At 45.1% G+C, this 18,326-nt stretch overlaps 1 protein-coding gene across 1 annotated transcript in view; it reads left to right on the top strand.

The window, feature by feature from the left end:
* The window catches only part of LOC120918375 (polycystin-1-like), a 104,939-nt gene that overhangs the window by 67,031 nt on the left and 19,582 nt on the right, over positions 1-18,326 (top strand). The window contains exons 25-34 of the mRNA XM_040329920.1: positions 678-837; positions 3,452-3,698; positions 5,329-5,518; positions 7,492-7,659; positions 8,624-8,767; positions 9,573-9,783; positions 10,885-11,008; positions 13,427-13,552; positions 15,753-15,817; positions 17,134-17,339. Coding sequence (XP_040185854.1) covers positions 678-837; positions 3,452-3,698; positions 5,329-5,518; positions 7,492-7,659; positions 8,624-8,767; positions 9,573-9,783; positions 10,885-11,008; positions 13,427-13,552; positions 15,753-15,817; positions 17,134-17,339 — 1,641 coding nt within the window. The remainder of the gene's footprint in view (positions 1-677; positions 838-3,451; positions 3,699-5,328; positions 5,519-7,491; positions 7,660-8,623; positions 8,768-9,572; positions 9,784-10,884; positions 11,009-13,426; positions 13,553-15,752; positions 15,818-17,133; positions 17,340-18,326) is intronic.

The raw sequence follows: 18,326 nt of genomic DNA, 5'->3' as shown, positions 1-18,326 counted from the left end.
TTACGCCGGTTGTATCTTAGCAACAATTAAGCGTATCTCAATTTGAGAATACGCTTAAAGATACGACGGCGCGGATTCGGACTTACGACGGCGTATCTACTGATACGCCTGTCGTAAGTCTTACTGAATCTAGCCCAAAATGTATTTACATTATTTGTAAAGGGCAGTTTTGCTTTCAGGGTTTAACACTACTTCACTGTCTCTGCTGTAGATAATATCCTAAAGCCCTGTACACACGATCGTTTTCATCGGACGAACCGATCGTATGTGGGCCCCATCGGTTTGTTTTTCATTGGTGAAAAAAAATAGAACATGTTTTAAAATTGTTCTATGGATAAAAAAAACGATAGAAAATAAAACGATAGTCTGTGTGGAAGTCCATCGGTCAAAAATCCACGCATGCTCAGAATCAAGTTGACGCATGCTCAGAATCAAGTTGACGCATGCTCGGAAGCATTGAACTTCATTTTTCTCAGCATGTCGTAGTGTTTTACGTCACCGCGTTTGGATTTTTGACCGATGGTGTGTAGGCAAGACTGAAAAAATCCATCGGATTAGATTCCATCAGATATCCGATCGTGTGTACAGGGCTTAAGTCTTTTGTTTTTGTTTTTTTATAAATCTTGCTTTGTAAAGAAACTAAAAAGGTCATAAAATAATTTACGTTGTATTTTTAGAGTCAGACTGGTCACTTGAAGTGTCCCCGGGATTGTTAATTTCATATGGACCCCTTCAGTTCTTCAATACTTCTGACATGCAAAGGATTCATACATTAAAGTTCTCATTGGATGAGGAGAATACACGGAATCTCACTCTGCTTCTCCCCAGTACCTGGAGGTATAAACTTTTTCTTACCTAGTCTTTATCTATAACTGTTATTAACCCCTTCCTGCCGACCATAAGCATGTATGTGGCCTAAGAGTAGCAGGTCTTTTTCCGTGGGCGCCGCATAACGTCTGGGACCTGGGACTCCGGCTTCCAGGTCACCGGATCACTGTAATAGCTTCTGATTGGCTATCGCAGTCACTCTGTGAGATTGCCCCTGTGTTTACGTCCTCTTTTGAATGTAGAGACAGATACGTTTGTGTCTTCCTCTACTTGCAGGAGCTATAGCTGTAAATAAAAAATAAAATAAAAAATAAAGTCAAGGTTGGGTTCAAAGGTAACAGTCAGCATATTTTGGGAAGAATTTTATTTTTTATTTTGAAGGCTTCATTTCCATGGACGTTTTTGGACGTTTTTACAGCCACTTTTCTGAGCTTTTTTTGCAGCTTAAAAACGGCTCTCCATGTTAGTCTATGGCCTCATGCCCACCATGACGTTTTTTAACTGTAGATGGCTGAGCCGTTTTTAAGCTGCAAAAAAAACAGGACCAGTGCGTTATGAAGCTCCAGCCTTAGAGCTGTAAAAACACCAGACGTTAAAAAACGCAAAAAAACGCAAAAAAAAACACGCAAAAACGCAAAAAAACGCTACCGCGGCATTTTGAGCTCCAGCTAAAAAAAAAAAAAAAGTGGCTGTAAAAACGTCCATAGAAATTAAGCCTAATTAGTATCATTGTCTGTTAGTGTCAGTGGGGTTGATTTACTAAAGCTGGAGAGTACAAAATCTGTTGCAGCTGTGCATGGTAGCCAATCAGCCTCTATTTCAGCAACATTGGAGAGGAAAAAATATATAAAAGCATTTCCAAGCAAGACTATTATAATAAAAACTCTGCTTGCTATAATAAGCACTGAAGGACCGCCGCACACCGATGTACGTCGGCAGAATGGCACGGCTGGGCACAAGGGCATACAGGTACGTCCCCTTTAAGAACCCGGTCCTGAGCTATGTGACCGCGCCCGCGGGACCCGATTGCCGCCGGTGTCCCGCGATCGGGTCATAGAGCTGAATAATGGGGAGAGGTAAGTGTAAACAAACCCTTCTCCGTTCTTCCTAGTGGCAGAGGCAGTGATCGGTTGTTCCCTGTCATAGTGAACGACGATTAGTGTTGTGTCACGCCAGGCCACATCCCCCTACTGTAAGAATCACACACTAGGGCACACTTAACCCCTACAGCGCCACCCAGTGGTTAACCCCTTCACTGCCAGTGTCATTTTCACAGTAATCAGTGCATTTTTATAGCACTGACCAATGACAATGGTCCCAAAAATGTGTCAAAAGCATCCGATGTGTCCACCATAATGTCGCAGTCACGATAAAAATCGCTGATCGCCGCCATTACTAGTAAAAAAAATTATTATTAATAAAAATGCCATAAAACTATCCCCTATTTTGTAAACGCTATGGGCTAGATTCAGGTAGACTTACAACAGGCGTATCAGTAGATACGCCGTCGTAAGTCCGAATCCCCGACGTCGTATATTTAAGCGTATTCTCAAACTGAGATACGCTTAAATATTGCTAATATACGACCGGCGTAAGTCTCCTACGCCGTCGTATCTTAGCTGCCTATTTACGCTGGCCGCTAGGGGCGTGTACGCTGATTTACGCCTAGAATATGTAAATCAGCTAGATACGCCTATTCACGAACGTACGCCCGGCCGTCACAGTAAAGATACGCTGTTTACGTAAGGCGTTTTCAGGCGTAAAGATAAACCACCAAAAAGATGGCGCAGCCAATGTTAAGTATGGACGTCGGGGCCGCGTTAAATGTTTCACGTTTTACGTCATTTGCGTAAGTCGTCCGTGAATGGGGCTGGGCGTAAGTTACGTTCATGTCGAAACCAATGAGTCTTTGCGGCGTAATTTAGAGCATGCGCACTGGGATACATCCACGGACGGCGCATGCGCCGTTAGTAAAAAACGTAATTTACGTGGGGTCACAATGAATTTACATACAACACGCCCACATCTTCCACATTTGAACTAGGCGGGCTTACGCCGACCCAGTTACACTACGCCGCCGTAAGTTAGAGCGCAACTTCTTTGTGAATACAGGACCTGCTGCTCTAACTTACGGCGGCGTATTGTATCTGAGATACGCTGCGCCCGCCAAAATCTCTCTGAATCTAGCCCTATAACTTTTGCGCAAACCGATCAATAAACGCTTATTGTGATTTTTTTTTACCAAAAATAGGTAGAAGAATACGTATCGGCCTAAACTGAGGAAAAAACATGTTTTTTTTATATATTTTTTGGGGATATTTATTATCTCAAAAAGTAAAAAGTATCACATTTTTTTCAAAATTATCGCTCTATTTTGGTTTATAGCGCAAAAAATAAAAACCGCAGAGGTGATCAAATACCACCAAAAGAAAGCTCTATTTGTGGGAAAAAAAGGACGTCAATTCGCAAAAAGTGGCCTGGTCCTTTAGCTACAAAATGGTCCGGGGCTTACGTGGTTAAATAATGCAGTTTTTGTGTGATGAACATTTAACAGTAAAAAGACTTGACTATTGCCTATAATGCTGACACGGTACTCTCTTTCCTTTGTATTCTGGTGTCTCAGTGGGTCCTTGCTGGAGTATCAAATCAATATCACAAGTCTTCTCTCTGTCAGCTCAGTTTCGGTCTCTGTCAGCCTTTTCTCCAGCCTCTGCCAATACTTCCATGTACCAAGCCTGACATGGAGAACAGACGGCATGAGCCCAAGCAATGCCAGTCTTCCCCATCAAGCTGTGTGCCGGGCACAGCATCTAACTCTGTTTGGAGCCAGTCTGTTTGTACCTCCTCACCAACTCGTATGGTTGACCCCTGTGAGTATAATTACCTTTTATTACAGTGATTGTGTCATAAGAAAAGTATGAAGGTTGCCATTGCTGACCTTTGAGAATAATTATTCTCTCAATGCCATGCTGGCTATGATACTTTTTATGACCTGGAGCATGCATAAAGATACAGAACTCTAACACTCAATTACAAAATATACCCTGTAGCTGTATACCCTGATCTGTGAGGCTGAGCTGTATACCCTGATCTGTGAGGCTAAGCTGTATACCCTGATCTGTGAGGCTGAGCTATATACCCTGATCTGTGAGGCTGAGCTGTATACCCTGATCTGTGAGGCTGAGCTGTATACCCTGATCTGTGAGGCTGAGCAATATACCCTGATCTGTGAGGCTGAGCTATATACCCTGATCTGTGAGGCTGAGCTGTATACCCTGATCTGTGAGGCTGAGCTGTATACCCTGATCTGTGAGGCTGAGCTGTATACCCTGATCTGTGAGGCTGAGCTATATACCCTGATCTGTGAGGCTGAGCTATATACCCTGATCTGTGAGGCTGAGCTGTATACCCTAATCTGTGAGGCTGAGCTGTATACCCTGATCTGTGAGGCTGAGCTGTATACCCTGATCTGTGAGGCTGAGCTGTATACCCTGATCTGTGAGGCTGAGCTGTATACCCTGATCTGTGAGGCTGAGCTGTATACCCTGATCTGTGAGGCTGAGCTGTATACCCTGATCTGTGAGGCTGAGCTGTATACCCTGATCTGTGAGGCTGAGCTGTATACCCTGATCTGTGAGGCTGAGCTGTATACCCTGATCTGTGAGGCTGAGCTATATACCCTGATCTGTGAGGCTGAGCTGTATACTCTTGACACTATGGGTGGAAGCAAGTGGAATACAGGGGACAGAGTTGGTGGATCGTATAAGGAGTGGGGCTTATTAATAGTGGGAGGGGCCAAAAAGGAAGGGCGGGGTCTGGGCCCCCCCATCCTAAAACTTTACCAGCTGCCACTGCATTAAGTTATGCTCTCCAGAATGCGAAGCATTCTCTAAATGGTGCCCATGCTGAGTGGCCAACCTCCTTTAACCACTTAAGGACCGCCTCCTGCACATATACGTCGGCAGAATTGCACGGCTGGGCACAGGCACGTACAGGTACGTTGCCTTTAAGAGCCCAGCCGCGGGTCGCGCGCACCCGACCCAGTCTGAAGCTCCGTGACCGCAGCCGCGGGACCCACGGACGCGATCGCCGCCGGTGTCCAGGGATCGGTCACAGGAGCTGAAGAACGGGGAGAGGTGTGTGTAAACACAGTGGCAGTGTCATTGATCGTCTGTTCCCTGATATAGTAAAAGATAATCAATGATGTCACACGTCCAGCCCCACCCCCCTACAGTTAGAAACACATATGAGGTCACACTTAACCCCTACAGCGCCCCCTAGTGGTTAACTCCTAAACTGCAATTGTCATTTTCACAAAAATGTGTCAAAATTGTCCGATGTGTCCGCCATAATGTCGCAGTCACGAAAAAAATCGCTGATCGCTGCCATTAGGGATATCCGTTTTACTGGATTGGTTGAATGTAATACAGGTGAAATTATGCTGTTTATCAGTTATTTTCCATTCTTTCCTGCTAGCCTAACCTTGTTTTGTTTGTCTAGTCTCCTCGTCGGTGGACACTTGCACTGTTGTGCTGCTCGATTCTTCTATCTCTATATCTGCTGCTGGTCCTGATAACGCACAAGCTGGACCACCTGGACTTGTCATGGGTAGGAACCATTCCACTGTGCGGTCCGCAAGGCCAGTGCAGATACTGGGTGCTGGTGAAGACAGGCTGGAGGAGGGAGGCAGGTGTGTACTAACTAATTCTTAAACTTGTATATACGCTGCTTTACATGTGCTTCCATAGTGTGCTACACATAGGTGTGCGCAGCCTATTGCATTAGGGTGTGCACTGCAAAGTTCAAACACAGATACGCAGTAGAGCAGTGGGTGGTGTCAGAGCAGTGGGTGGCGTCAGTAGAGCAGTGGGTGGCGTCAGTAGATCAGCGGATGGTGTCAGTAGAGCAGTGGGTGGTGTCAGTAGAGCAGTGGGTGGTGTCAGTAGAGCAGTGGGTGGTGTCAGTAGAGCAGTGGGTGGTGTCAGTAGAGCAGTGGGTGGCGTCAGTAGAGCAGTGGGTGGTGTCAGCGGATGGTGTCAGTAGCGCAGCGGATGGTGTCAGTAGAGCAATAGATGGTGTCAGTAGAGCAGTGGGTGGCGTCAGTAGAGCAGTGCATGGCGTCAGTAGAGCAATAGATGGTGTCAGTAGAGCAGTGGATGGTGTCAGTAGAGCAGCGGGTGGTGTCAGTAGAGCAGCGGGTGGTGTCAGTAGAGCAGCGGGTGGTGTCAGTAGAGCAGCGGATGGTGTCAGTAGAGCAGCGGGTGGCTTCAGTAGAGCAGCGGGTGGCGTCAGTACAGCAGAGGATGGCGTCAGTAGAGCAGCGGGTGGTGTCAGTAGAGCAGCGGGTGGTGTCAGTAGAGCAGCGGATGGTGTCAGTAGAGCAGCGGATGGTGTCAGTAGAGCAGCGGATGGTGTCAGTAGAGCAGCGGGTGGTGTCAGTAGAGCAGCGGGTGGTGTCAGTAGAGCAGCGGGTGGTGTCAGTAGAGCAGTGGGTGGTGTTAGTAGAGCAGTGGGTGGTGTCAGTAGAGCAGTGGGTGGTGTCAGTAGAGCAGTGGGTGGTGTCAGTAGAGCAGCGGGTGGTGTCAGTAGAGCAGTGGGTGGCGTCAGTAGAGCAGTGGGTGGTGTCAGTAGAGCAGTGGGTGGTGTCAGCGGATGGTGTCAGTAGAGCAGTGGATGGTGTCAGTAGAGCAATGGATGATGTCAGTAGAGCAATAGATGGTGTCAGTAGAGCAGTGGATGGTGTCAGTAGAGCAATGGATGATGTCAGTAGAGCAATAGATGGTGTCAGTAGAGCAGTGGATGGTGTCAGTAGAGCAGTGGATGGTGTCAGTAGAGCAGCGGGTGGTGTCAGTAGAGCAGCGGGTGGTGTCAGTAGAGCAGCGGGTGGTGTCAGTAGAGCAGCGGATGGTGTCAGTAGAGCAGCGGGTGGCTTCAGTAGAGCAGCGGGTGGCTTCACTAGAGCAGCGGGTGGCTTCAGTAGAGCAGCGGGTGGCGTCAGTAGAGCAGCGGATGGTGTCAGTAGAGCAGTGGATGGTGTTAGTAGAGCAGTGGATGGTGTTAGTAGAGCAGTGGATGGTGTCAGTAGAGCAGTGGGTGGTGTCAGTAGAGCAGTGGATGGTGTCAGTAGAGCAGCGGGTGCTGTCAGTAGAGCAGTGGGTGGTGTCAGTAGAGCAGTGGGTGGTGTCCGTAGAGATGTGGGTGGTGTCAGTAGAGCAGTGGGTGGTGTCCGTAGAGATGTGGGTGGTGTCAGTAGGGATGAGATTGGTGTTAGTATTTTCTTTTGTTTTTATTGTGTTATTTTGTTTGTACAATTAATTTTTTTATTATTTTTCTTATAATATTATTTTGGATTATTATTTTTTTTACAATTTGTTAGGAGCCCCATTGAGGGACTTTGGTGAAAAAAGCAGAGAAAGGGACTGAGAACAGAGGTACCCCGATCCCTTTTCTCAGTAGCCACGGGGGTTCAGCAGGGAGAATCTGCATGGCACAGGGTGATAAGGGTGTGCCCAGGCACACCCGACACACCCTGTGCACACGCCTATGGTGCTACAGTTTTAGCTGTTGTTAAACAACTTTATCCAAATATTATTTACAAGTAATTTTATAAGATTTTCTGTATTTTGATAGGCTAATGTTTCCATTTGTTTGGTTATCATTTAGGCACTACTGCCCATGTTGGCATCAACCTATATGGGCTGAACAAAAGTGGAGCCCGTCACTTAAACAGCAGGGGAGGCCTGACAACAGGAAGTCTCGATATGTTCCAGGTTGAAACCGACACCAACTTGGGAGAGATCTGGAAGATTCGTGTGTGGCATGACAACACTGGTACTGTATATGAAAATAGATAGATGAGCAGATATTATCGCAATGGAAAGTACAAAAATAAGAATACTTCTTTTTTATTTTTTTATTTAAAGAAGTTCAAATATTTATACATTTATAGCTAGATTCAGGTAGCTTTACGCCGGCGTATCAGTAGATACGCCGACGTAACTCTGAATCGACGCCGTCCTAAATTTAAGCGTATTCTGGAAACCAGATATGCTTAAATTAGGCTAAGATACGAGCGGCGTAAGTCTCCTACGCCGTCGTATCTTAGGGTGCAATATTTACGCTGGCCGCTAGGTGGCGCTTCCGTTGAGTTCGGCGTAGAATATGCAAATGAGCTAGATACGCCGATTCAGAAACGTACGTGCGCCCGGCGCATTTTTTTTACGTCGTTTACGTATGGCTTTTTCCGGCGTAAAGTTAGTCTAACAAATAGCTGGCCTAGTCGATGTTAAGTATGGCCGTCATTCCCACGTCAAAATTTGAAATGTTTACGTCGTTTGCGTAAGTCGTCCGTGAATGGGGCTGGACGTAATTTACGTTCACGTCGAAACCAATACGTCCTTGCGGCGTACTTTGGAGCAATGCACACTGGGATATGTACACGGACGGCGCATGCGTCAATCACGTCGGGTCACCAATCATTTACATAAAACACGCCCCCCGTCATCCTCATTTGAATTAGGCACGCTTACGCCGGCCCCATTCACGCTACGCCGCCGTAACTTAGGAGGCAAGTGCTTTGTGAATACAGCACTTGCCTCTCTGACTTACGGCGGCGTAGCGTAAATACGATACGCTACGCCGCCTGAAAGATGCGCCGCCGTACCTGAATCTAGCTCATAGTCACAACCATGGCCTTCTCTATAGATACAGCTAATGAGTGATGTGGTGATGTAATATACTGTTCTCTATAAAACCTTTATATATATATATATTTAGTAACTTGTTGTGTGTTTAGGATTGTCTCCATCATGGTTTCTGCAATATGTTGCTGTATGGGACAAACAGACGGATTTCCTCTACTTCTTCCTGGTGAATGACTGGCTGTCTGTAGAGAATGATCGGAATGGAGGAAGAGTGGAGAAAGAAATCCTGGCAACCTGTAAGTGTTCTATTGTTACCTTTTGTGCAATATTGTATATTAGATACAGTCAGTGGTAACCTTGTTAGCTCCATCTACTTAGGCCCAGATTCACAGAGAGCAAGGCGCACATTACGCCACCGTAGAGCAAACGCCGTACGCCACGCCAACGTAGCGCGGAGAGGCAAGCATTGCATTCAGCAAGCCAGTGCTCCCAACGCTGCGCCAGCGTGGCGTGGGTTTCGAAGGCGCACGCCGGCGTAGGTGGAAGTGGGCGTGACCCCATGCAAATGAGGCGTGACCCCATGCAAATGATGGTCCGAGCGCCAGACAGGTACGTATCACGAACTGCGCAAGTCGCCGTGACGTGGACGCATGCACAGCACCCCCCTTCGCCTGCTCACAGCCACGCCGGCACAACTGCCTAAGCTACGCCGGATCACCGCGTACGCCGTGAACATAACGTACGCCCAGCCAGACACAAGTCCAACGCACAATACGCCTGCTTGTGTTCCCTGGTGCAGAGCTGTGCATGTCTGTTGCCGGGTTGCACCTCATTTATGGGGAATAACTTTAGGCCAGATGTACAACTTACGCGCATCTCGCGTAGCATGCGCCGGGCACACGCACGTTCGTGAATAGCTATGAATAAGCACTGTATGAGAGTGTAAAACACGTTAGCCCTTTTTCCTGATTTTTTGCTGTGACATCCATGTTGTGACCAGTTTTTATTAAAAGGAACACATTTTTATTTTTGGAGTGCGGCCGTCCCGGTTCTTTCTTATACATTTTTGCAGGTCTAATCTCATGTTCTATATTTTTTCAGGTCCTCAGGAGTTCAGCAGCTTCTCCCAGGTGTTCCCCCAGCAGCTCTTCCTCGGTTTAACAGACTGGCACCTCTGGCTGTCTGTGTGGTGGCGTCCTGCACGAAGCCGGTTTACACGTGTTCAGAGAGTCACGTGCTGTGCATTGGCACTTCATTTCTACATGGCAATCTGCTCATTGTGGTATGGGGCCATTGGAGTTCAAGAGGGAAGGTTAGTGTCAACAGGTGTCACCACCAACCTGATAGTGGGGCATTGAACCTTTTTATAGGTGGATACCCAACCCATGGAGAAAATCACTGGAAATTCTATGTAAGAAACCCTAACCCTAAACCCTACTCTGTAGCCCCCCAACCCACCAGTCCATAATAATACACACATATTTTGTTCTTGAAAGTATTGGGCCATCCTGTGCTGTAATGAGTGCCAGTTTCTTAGTGGTCATGTGAACTTTATGCCCGTGGGTGCCCTAAGATGTTGCTATAAAAATATCCTCCTTTATAAGTTTATTCTTCTTATAAGTTTGGTATGCTCTCGTTTTTATAATTATTACCAGGGCTGGCCCTACAATGGGACCGGGTGGTACCATGGGTACCAGGTGGCACTTTTAGGGGGGCAGCATACTGAAGCCCGCCAGCCAGCCTGTTCCGCCCGCTCCGCTGCATGTGAGGAGCACGGCGCCGGGCTGCCTGTGAGGACACTCACAGAGGGGAGGGGGGAGCAGTCAGCAAGTGAGCGGGCAGGCGCCACTGCCTTTGAGGAGCCCGGCGCCGATGCTGTTAGTGGCGACAGGAGCGGGTGGGCAGAACATTTATATATACATGTATAGAGCAATGACACATCCTTTTACACTCCTATACACATGCATAGAGCCCTGACAGGTCCTTTTATACTCCTTTATACATGTATAGAGTCATGACAGGTCCTCTTTATACTCCTTTATACATGTATAGAGCCATGACAGGTCCTCTTTATACTCCTTTATACAAGTATAGAGCCATGACAGGTCCTCTTTATACTCCTTTATACATGTATAGAGCCATGACGGGTCCCCTTTAGTTATCATGATATAAAATAATGAATGTGGGGGCCTTTTGGTGGGCGTGATTTTTTTTTGGGGGGGGCAGCATTTCATTCTTGGTCCCAGGCAACACGATGTCTTGGGCCGGCACTGATTATTACTGTCTGGATCTGTTTATTATTTTCATTAATATGAATATTTCCTTTCTGGGGTTCATGGAAAAAAATACTTCTGTCAATAGTTGGGTTGTGCAGTAACTGAACAGTAAGTTGGAATTGCTCTTTGTGTTTCAGCTCTGTCATAGGACTGCAGTCTCTGGTTACATGGGAAAGTATTTTTATCGGAACACTTGTGTCTGTGATGGTCGTTCCAGTGCAACTTATGTTCTCATTTCTTTTTAGGGAAACCCGTAGCTTGGTAAGTGATACCCTGGTGATTTAAAGGGGAGTTCCACCCACAATTTCACTTTTTAAATATAAATACCCCTGTAATACACAAGCTTAAAGGGTCACTAAAGGAAAAAAATTTTTTTGCTGAAATGACTGTTTATTGGGTATAGAGACATAAAAGTTAACTGATTACTTTTAAAAATGATTAAAAATTGAATTTAATCTATCATATAATGTGCCTCTAGTTCACTTTCGGTTTTAAAGGTACATACATGAAGTTCCGGGTGAGAGGTGAGTCGGGAAGACTCACAGAACAAAAACAAACAAATCCAGGGCAGTGTTTTGTTTTTAAAATGAATCTGATTGGTTCTGAGAAGTTTTAGACACACAGTAATGACAGCTTAGACCACCGTGAAAATCTCCCAGTACTGTGGTTATAAGGAAACAGGCAACCAGGAAGTGTGGAGATCACAGCAGAATTACAGCAACTTCAAAGCAAAAACGAACAATGAGGACATGAAACCAGGACTGCAGTAAGGTAAAGGAAGCTATTTAGCTAAAAAATGTTTTTCCTTTAGTGACCCTTTAATGTAGTCTAGTAAAGTTAGTCTGTAAACTAAGGTCCGTTTTGTTAGGTTGCTAGAGCATTTAGTTAGTTTATAATTTAGAAATAGACCGTGGCCATCTTAAGTGTGGGCATCATGAAGCCAGACTGTATGACTTCCTGGATTTCAGCCTTGCAGATCTCGCACATGCTCAGTGCTGCACAATAGGTTTCAGTCAGGTTTCCATAGCAACGGGAGTGTAAGAGGAAGTTGCCGCCCCTTCTCTATGCAAATAGGCTATTTGCAAGGACTACTGGGATACATGATGCCTATCCCAGAAACCCTTGCGAATAGCCTTGTGACTTAATAGCCTAGGCTAATAAGGAGGAGGAAGTAATGAAGGACTACAAAATAAAAGGTATTTACAAGCAACAAAATAAATAAAAATTGTCCATTCTGAACACTATGAGATTAGGGCATGCAGCACAGACAAACATAAAAAAATGGGTGGAACTCCACTTTAAACACTGATATTGTTCCCTCCATTTATTATTAGTGCCCATACAGTATCCACACACTAGAGATCAGATAAAACACAATTTTATTATTATTATTATACATGATTTATATAGCGCCAACAGTTTACGCAGTGCCTCACAATGTATAGGGGGGACTACAGCAATACAATGTATAGGGGGAATACGGCGCTTACACTTAAATATGCAAATTTCATAGAAATCTTCCTAAAAGTCCCATAACAAAACCTATATTCAGTGTTCCATATCTCCTACGTGCATGGCAACATTGTAAAAATATGTGCTCCATTCCACCATGTGCCAACATACTGTATACCACACTCACCAGATTAAATTGACTGCAAGAAAGTCCAAACACGCTTGTTGGGATATACTCCTTCAAGACTGGAAATAGTTGCCGCTTTGATGCAGGAACCATGTGAGGTCAATCAGAGAAGTAACCAAGGGTATCGCTGACTGCCTACACTACTCGCCTCCAGAGTTCTCTCAGAGCCAGTGAGCAAAGCATGAAAAACATTAAGAAGAAAAGGGAAGACTCCCTAAGTGAGAGCGTCCCATGCAAATGACGAAACGTATAGGGTGGGACTTCCGGTTATGTCACTTCCGGCCTGGTGGAACATACGCTGAAATACCAGCAGTCCTTTCTGGTACATTATTGTGAATGCCTGATCTATTTTAACACACTATGGGCTGGATTCAGAAAGATCAGCGGATCTTTCTGCTGGCGTAACATATCTCAGAATTTTTTTTTAGCTAAATAGCTTCCTTTACCTTACTGCAGTACTGGTTTCATGTCCTTATTGTTCGTTTTTGCTTTGAAGTTGCTGTAATTTTGCTCTGATCTCCACACTTCCTGCTTGTCTGGCTCCTTATAACCATCATACTGGGAGCTTTTCACGATGGTCTGAGCTGTCATTACTGTGTGTCTAAAACTTAACAGAACCAATCAGATTCATTTTAAAAACAAAACACTGCCCTGGATTTGTTTGTTTTTGTTCTGTGTGTCTCTCTAGTTCACAGGAACATGAAACCAGTTTAAAACCGAAAGTGAAACTAGAGGCACATTATATGATAGAATTTAATCTATTTGTAATCATTTTTAAAAGGAATCAGTTAACTTTTATGTCTCTATACCCTGTAAACAGTCATTTCAGCAAATGTTTGTGCAAATGTATACATGATATCTGCCACCAACAACCATTTCGTGGTCAGAGCCACTCAGATGCTTCATCTTCCCCATTGTATTGTTTGGGTGAACAGTGAAAATCTTGACCAAGTCTGCATGCTTTATAAATTGTTTTTGCAAAATACATTTTGATGGATTGACATTTTTCTTTGATACCCTGTGTCACCTGTCATTGTCAGGTATTTGTAGAAGATTCTGCTACCTCCACCCAATCTACAGATCAGGATATTCAAATGGATGCATCATCCCTTTTGTCTTTACCTGGAAAAGCCGATTCTCTCCTGGACATCAGTTCACTCAGCTGTGTAGGTGGCAACATGGCCCAATGGCTAAATGTAATGCAACAGATTTAAAGTGTAATTTCTACCTAACCATAACTATTCTTAAAGCGGATCTTCATTCATTATTTATTTTACTTTTTTATTTTTTATTTTTACACTGTTCTTTTAAAAAAAAATGGTGTCACTTTTATTCCTATTACAAGGAATGTAACATCCCCTGTAATAGAAAAAAAGCATGACAGGTCCTCTTAAATATGAGATCCGGGGTCAAAAAGACCTCAGATCTCATATTTACACTAAAATGCAATAAAAGAAAAAAAAATATTTGAAAAATAAATAAAATAAAAATGTTCCTTTAAGAGCTATGGGCGCAATGGTATGGAGCTGGGTGGGCAGGGATGGACTGGCCATTGGGACTACAGGGAGTTTCCTGGTGGGCCGATGGCTCAGTGGGCCGGCTTCAGTGACAGCGGCCCGCCACCCCCCTCCGCTCCTCTGTCTCTCCCTTCCCGCAGCGCTCAGCTCCTCTCCCTCCCCGCAGTGCTCACCTGGGGGGGACCAGAGGAGCAGGGGGAGGACCAGAGGAGCAGGGGGGGCGACGGAGGAGCATGGGGGAGGGGACAGCTGACTCAACAGCTATGGCCTGGGAGTATCTCACTACTGCCTAATACTGTCCCATAAGGGGGGGCACCGAACTGATTCTTTGCCCCGGGTGAAATGATGTCTAGCTTCCCCACTGGTACTGCCTATAAGAGTACCAGTACCAGCCGTTCTACTCTAATAAAGTAGAACGGCTAGTGGTTAGTGAGAGGGGGCTTGGGTGGCCGGGGGGGGGGGGGGGGTGCGGGAGTTGTCCGGCCACCATGGGAGAGACCTGTCAAAGTGGGCCAGTCTGGATGAAGTCCAGGGCCAAATTTTTGTCCCAGTCCAGCCCTGTGGGTGGGGGCCATCTTTCCCCTCACTCAGCTCCATACCACACACAGGAAAGGACCCGATCGCTGCCGGCGGCTCCTGTAAGCAGCGGAGAGCACCGGAGCACGGCGGGAGTGGGGAGTCCCTCTGCCGACAGTGATAAAAGTGATTTTTCGGCGAATCCGACGCAGAGACCACTTTTATCTGAAAGCCGACCGCCCGCTCTTGAAGAGGATACCAGGGTTATGGTAGCTAGCTGCTGCCATAACAACAATATTCCTCTTCAAACAGCCAACGTATAACAACGGCGGGTGGTCGGCAAGCGGTTAATTCATTTTTAATATTCAATGCAAACGTCCAAGTCTTCATGCTTCATTTTGTTGAGAAATCACTTTGAAAAACAACCCCCTAGCATTTCTGGCAAACTGAAAAAAGTAACACAGCTACTGACCCTTCTGAAGACTCCTGGGATGTATAACATCATTTGCCTAGGCAAGAAACCAGGAAGTAACTAAAGAAATGTTAAGAAGAAAAAGGTTAAAACAAGTAAAACATATATACTTTCATATCTATTTACTAATGGTAGCAGCATGAGGAATAAAAATAATCAATGTTGATTGGGAGAGTGAAGTTCCACTTTAAAAATGTCCCTCCTGCTACTGAAATGTATACTTACCTTTTTTCAGTCTGGTCCAATCACTTGATTCTGCAGCTCCAGCTCCCCTGTGTCAGGAACTGCTCGACAATGGCTGGGAATTCCGGGAGTGGTGACATCACCCATAGGCTCCCATAGCCCAGCCCATAGCCTGTGCTTCCTTCTCTCACCTGCAGCCAGTTTCACTTTGAAAAGAATACCCAATCAAGTTCAATGATAATAATAATAATAATAATAAAAAAATCATTTTTGCTTACACATGATTGGATGACGAAAGTCAGCAGAGCTTCACCTCGTTCAGTTAGTTCTGAGGAAATTTCCTTGTTTTTCTGATACAGTTTTTAGAATATTAGCTCTTATCTTTTCTCCTGAAGAAGCCCTAACAGTTCGAAACATGTTGGGAGTCTGTACCTTAATACTGCTCTGAAAATAAGAACAACAAGAAAATGTTAATAGTGTTTATGATTTTAAAATGGACTGTTTTTAACATTGTCATTCAATAAATTGTGAATTTTATATTAATGTTGCCTATTATTGTCCATAGATTGGGCACCTTTAAAGTCCCAATAGCTTTTTCCAAGTTCCTTGTGTGGTGCTGTAGAGCTGTAGGTACCATTATTTTTCCCATAAATCACCTAATGATTTATTATTTTTCAGGCTTCCATAAACAGCAGTAAATGTACATTTGACCTTGAAAAGGGTGGCAGCTGGTTTGCAGAGAGGTGAGTTGGACTATGTGGTGATCGTTTTTCTGTGGCATGGTTTCCTAGGAGAAAATGATTCTGTTAATGATCCGTTTTGCACTTTGGGTATTGAGCTCATCTGTGTCTCTTTTAAAGGGGTTGTAAAGGTACAATTTTTTTTCCCTAAATAGCTTCCTTTACCTTATCACAAGCAGGGGGCGGGGATTGTGCTCCTCCAGGCATTCCCGGCCAGGACAAGTACTGTCAGAGAGTAAAGCGGTGATGTGGCGTCAGGGCCGGCCCTATGATGGGACCGGGTGGTACCATGGGTACCAGGCAGCACTTTTAGGGGGGCAGCATACTGATGCCCGCCAGCCCGTTCCGCCACCCAAATAAAATTGATGTCCTTTTTTTCCCACAAATAGAGATTTATTTTGGTGATATTTGATCACCTCTGCGTTTTTTTTTTTTTTTGTGCTATAAATATATATATTTTTTAACTTTTCGCTATAATAAATATCCCCAAAATTTAGAAAAATAAACTATTTTCTTCAGTTTAGGCCAATATGTATTCTTCTACATATTTTTGGTACCAAAAAAAAACAAAACACAATTAGCGTACATTGATTAGTTTGCGCAAAAGACATTGTGGCCGCCAGCAATTCACAGGTCCCTTTATACTCCTGGATAATTGTATAGAGCCATGACAGGTCCTCTTTATACTTCTTTATACATGTATAGAGCCATGACAGGCCCTCTTTATACATCTATAGAGCCATGACAGGCCCTTGTTATACTCCTTTATACATGTATAGAGCCATGACAGGCCCTCTTTATACTCCTATATACATTTATAGAGCCATGGCAGGTCCTCTTTATATTCCTTTACATGTAAAGAGTCTCGACAGGTCCTCTATATACATGTATAGAGCCATGACAGGTCCTCTTTATGCTCCTTTATACATGTATAGAGCCATGACAAGTCCCCTTTAGTTATCATGATATAAAATAATGAATGTGGGGGCCTTTTGGTTGGCGTGATTTTTTTTTCTGGGGGGCAGCATTTCATTCTTGGTCCCAGGCAGCACAATGTCTTGGGCCGGCACTGTGTGGCATCCTTTTTTGGGGGCATCAGATTGGCCCGGGGGAGGGGGGGGGTGGCTGTGTCAGTTTCATTCCGGGACATTGTATTGTCCTGGAAAGAAGGTGCCCGGGACAGACCTGCAAAATGCGGGACATGTGGTCACCCTATCTCCATCCACCGCCATAGAGGTGCGATAGGGCAAGTTTGTCTTTTTATCTAAGTGCCCCATATCTCCTGCCCAAATAACAACAACATTTGGATCTTCCATCAGATCTGGACCTGCCTGGACGTCGTCCTGTGAGAGCCTATATGATGCCCGCGGTGATATCCTGACTGAATCAGGACTTGGTTTCATCCAACCTTTATGCAAGGATAAAGTAAAGGACCAGAGGGGGTTCCTGTCGTCCTGCAGCTCAGGAGATGATCCTCTGTCATTATTGGAGGGGTCCAGCGGCAGTCCACATTTCACTCTTTCAGGTATTATTGTGCTCTACCAAAATCTGGAACGTCCATCAACATATCAACACTTCCTGAAGCTCATACACTCCTGGAAATTTAGTCAATAATTCTCTACTCTTTCTTTTCCTCTAAAGAACTTCTCTGCATGTGACCTGTAACAAATATTTCCATGTGACTCTGGAAGCTATCTTGGGTCAGGTATAACCTATTTAAGGCCCTGGCTCCCAGGTTTGGCACACATTTGTGAGTTGGTAAAGTAGGAACATGTACCCTGCCTGTTAGAGACAGTACTAGAGTTAGGGAAAGGTTCCTGACAAAGAGTGAAAGCATAGGGCTGCATCTCTTCTGGACACCTTCCTGATTGGGCAGGAGATGGCCAGGCCAGTCAGCCACAGCGCAAGGAGCTCATAGCAACCTCTGAAAGAGCCTTAGGGTTCCATGGAACCCTGGTTAAGAATGGTTGCTTTAAATTGTTTCCCCCAGAAAAATTAGTCAGGGCCAGATTACTGTTCTACAGACTTCAAGGTGGGCAGATTGTGGTCAGTAGAAAATACATAAGTGGCATAAGAGGGATTAAACAATGCCTCATAATCGGTTGTTAGTGGAAATAAAGACATTACATATCACCTGTGGTCATTAGGAAAAAGAATAGTGCTCCATCATTGGAATTAGTGGGAGGAATAGCACCCCATCATTGGTATCAGTGGCGGGAATAGTGCCCCATCATTGGTATTGGTGCGAGAAATAGTGTCCCATCATTGGCATCAGTGGGAGGAATAGTGCCCCATCATTGGTATTGGTACGAGAAATAGTGTCCCATTATTGGCATCAGTGGAAGGAATAGCGCCCCATCATTGGTATTGGTGCAATTAATAGTGCTCCATTGTAAGTGTTAGTAGGAGGAATAGTGCCCCAAGGGCTAGATAAAGGCAAGCGAAGGGCCACACCTGCCCTATGGGCCGTACTTTGGAGACAGCAGGTCTAGATATTAGTATCAGCCTTGTC

The sequence above is a fragment of the Rana temporaria genome, chromosome 12 (genome assembly GCF_905171775.1).
Source record: "Rana temporaria chromosome 12, aRanTem1.1, whole genome shotgun sequence".
Classification (NCBI taxonomy): Eukaryota; Metazoa; Chordata; class Amphibia; order Anura; family Ranidae; genus Rana; species Rana temporaria.
The sequence above is the reverse complement of the archived record's forward strand: the minus strand, read 5'-3'. Positions and strand labels throughout refer to the sequence as shown.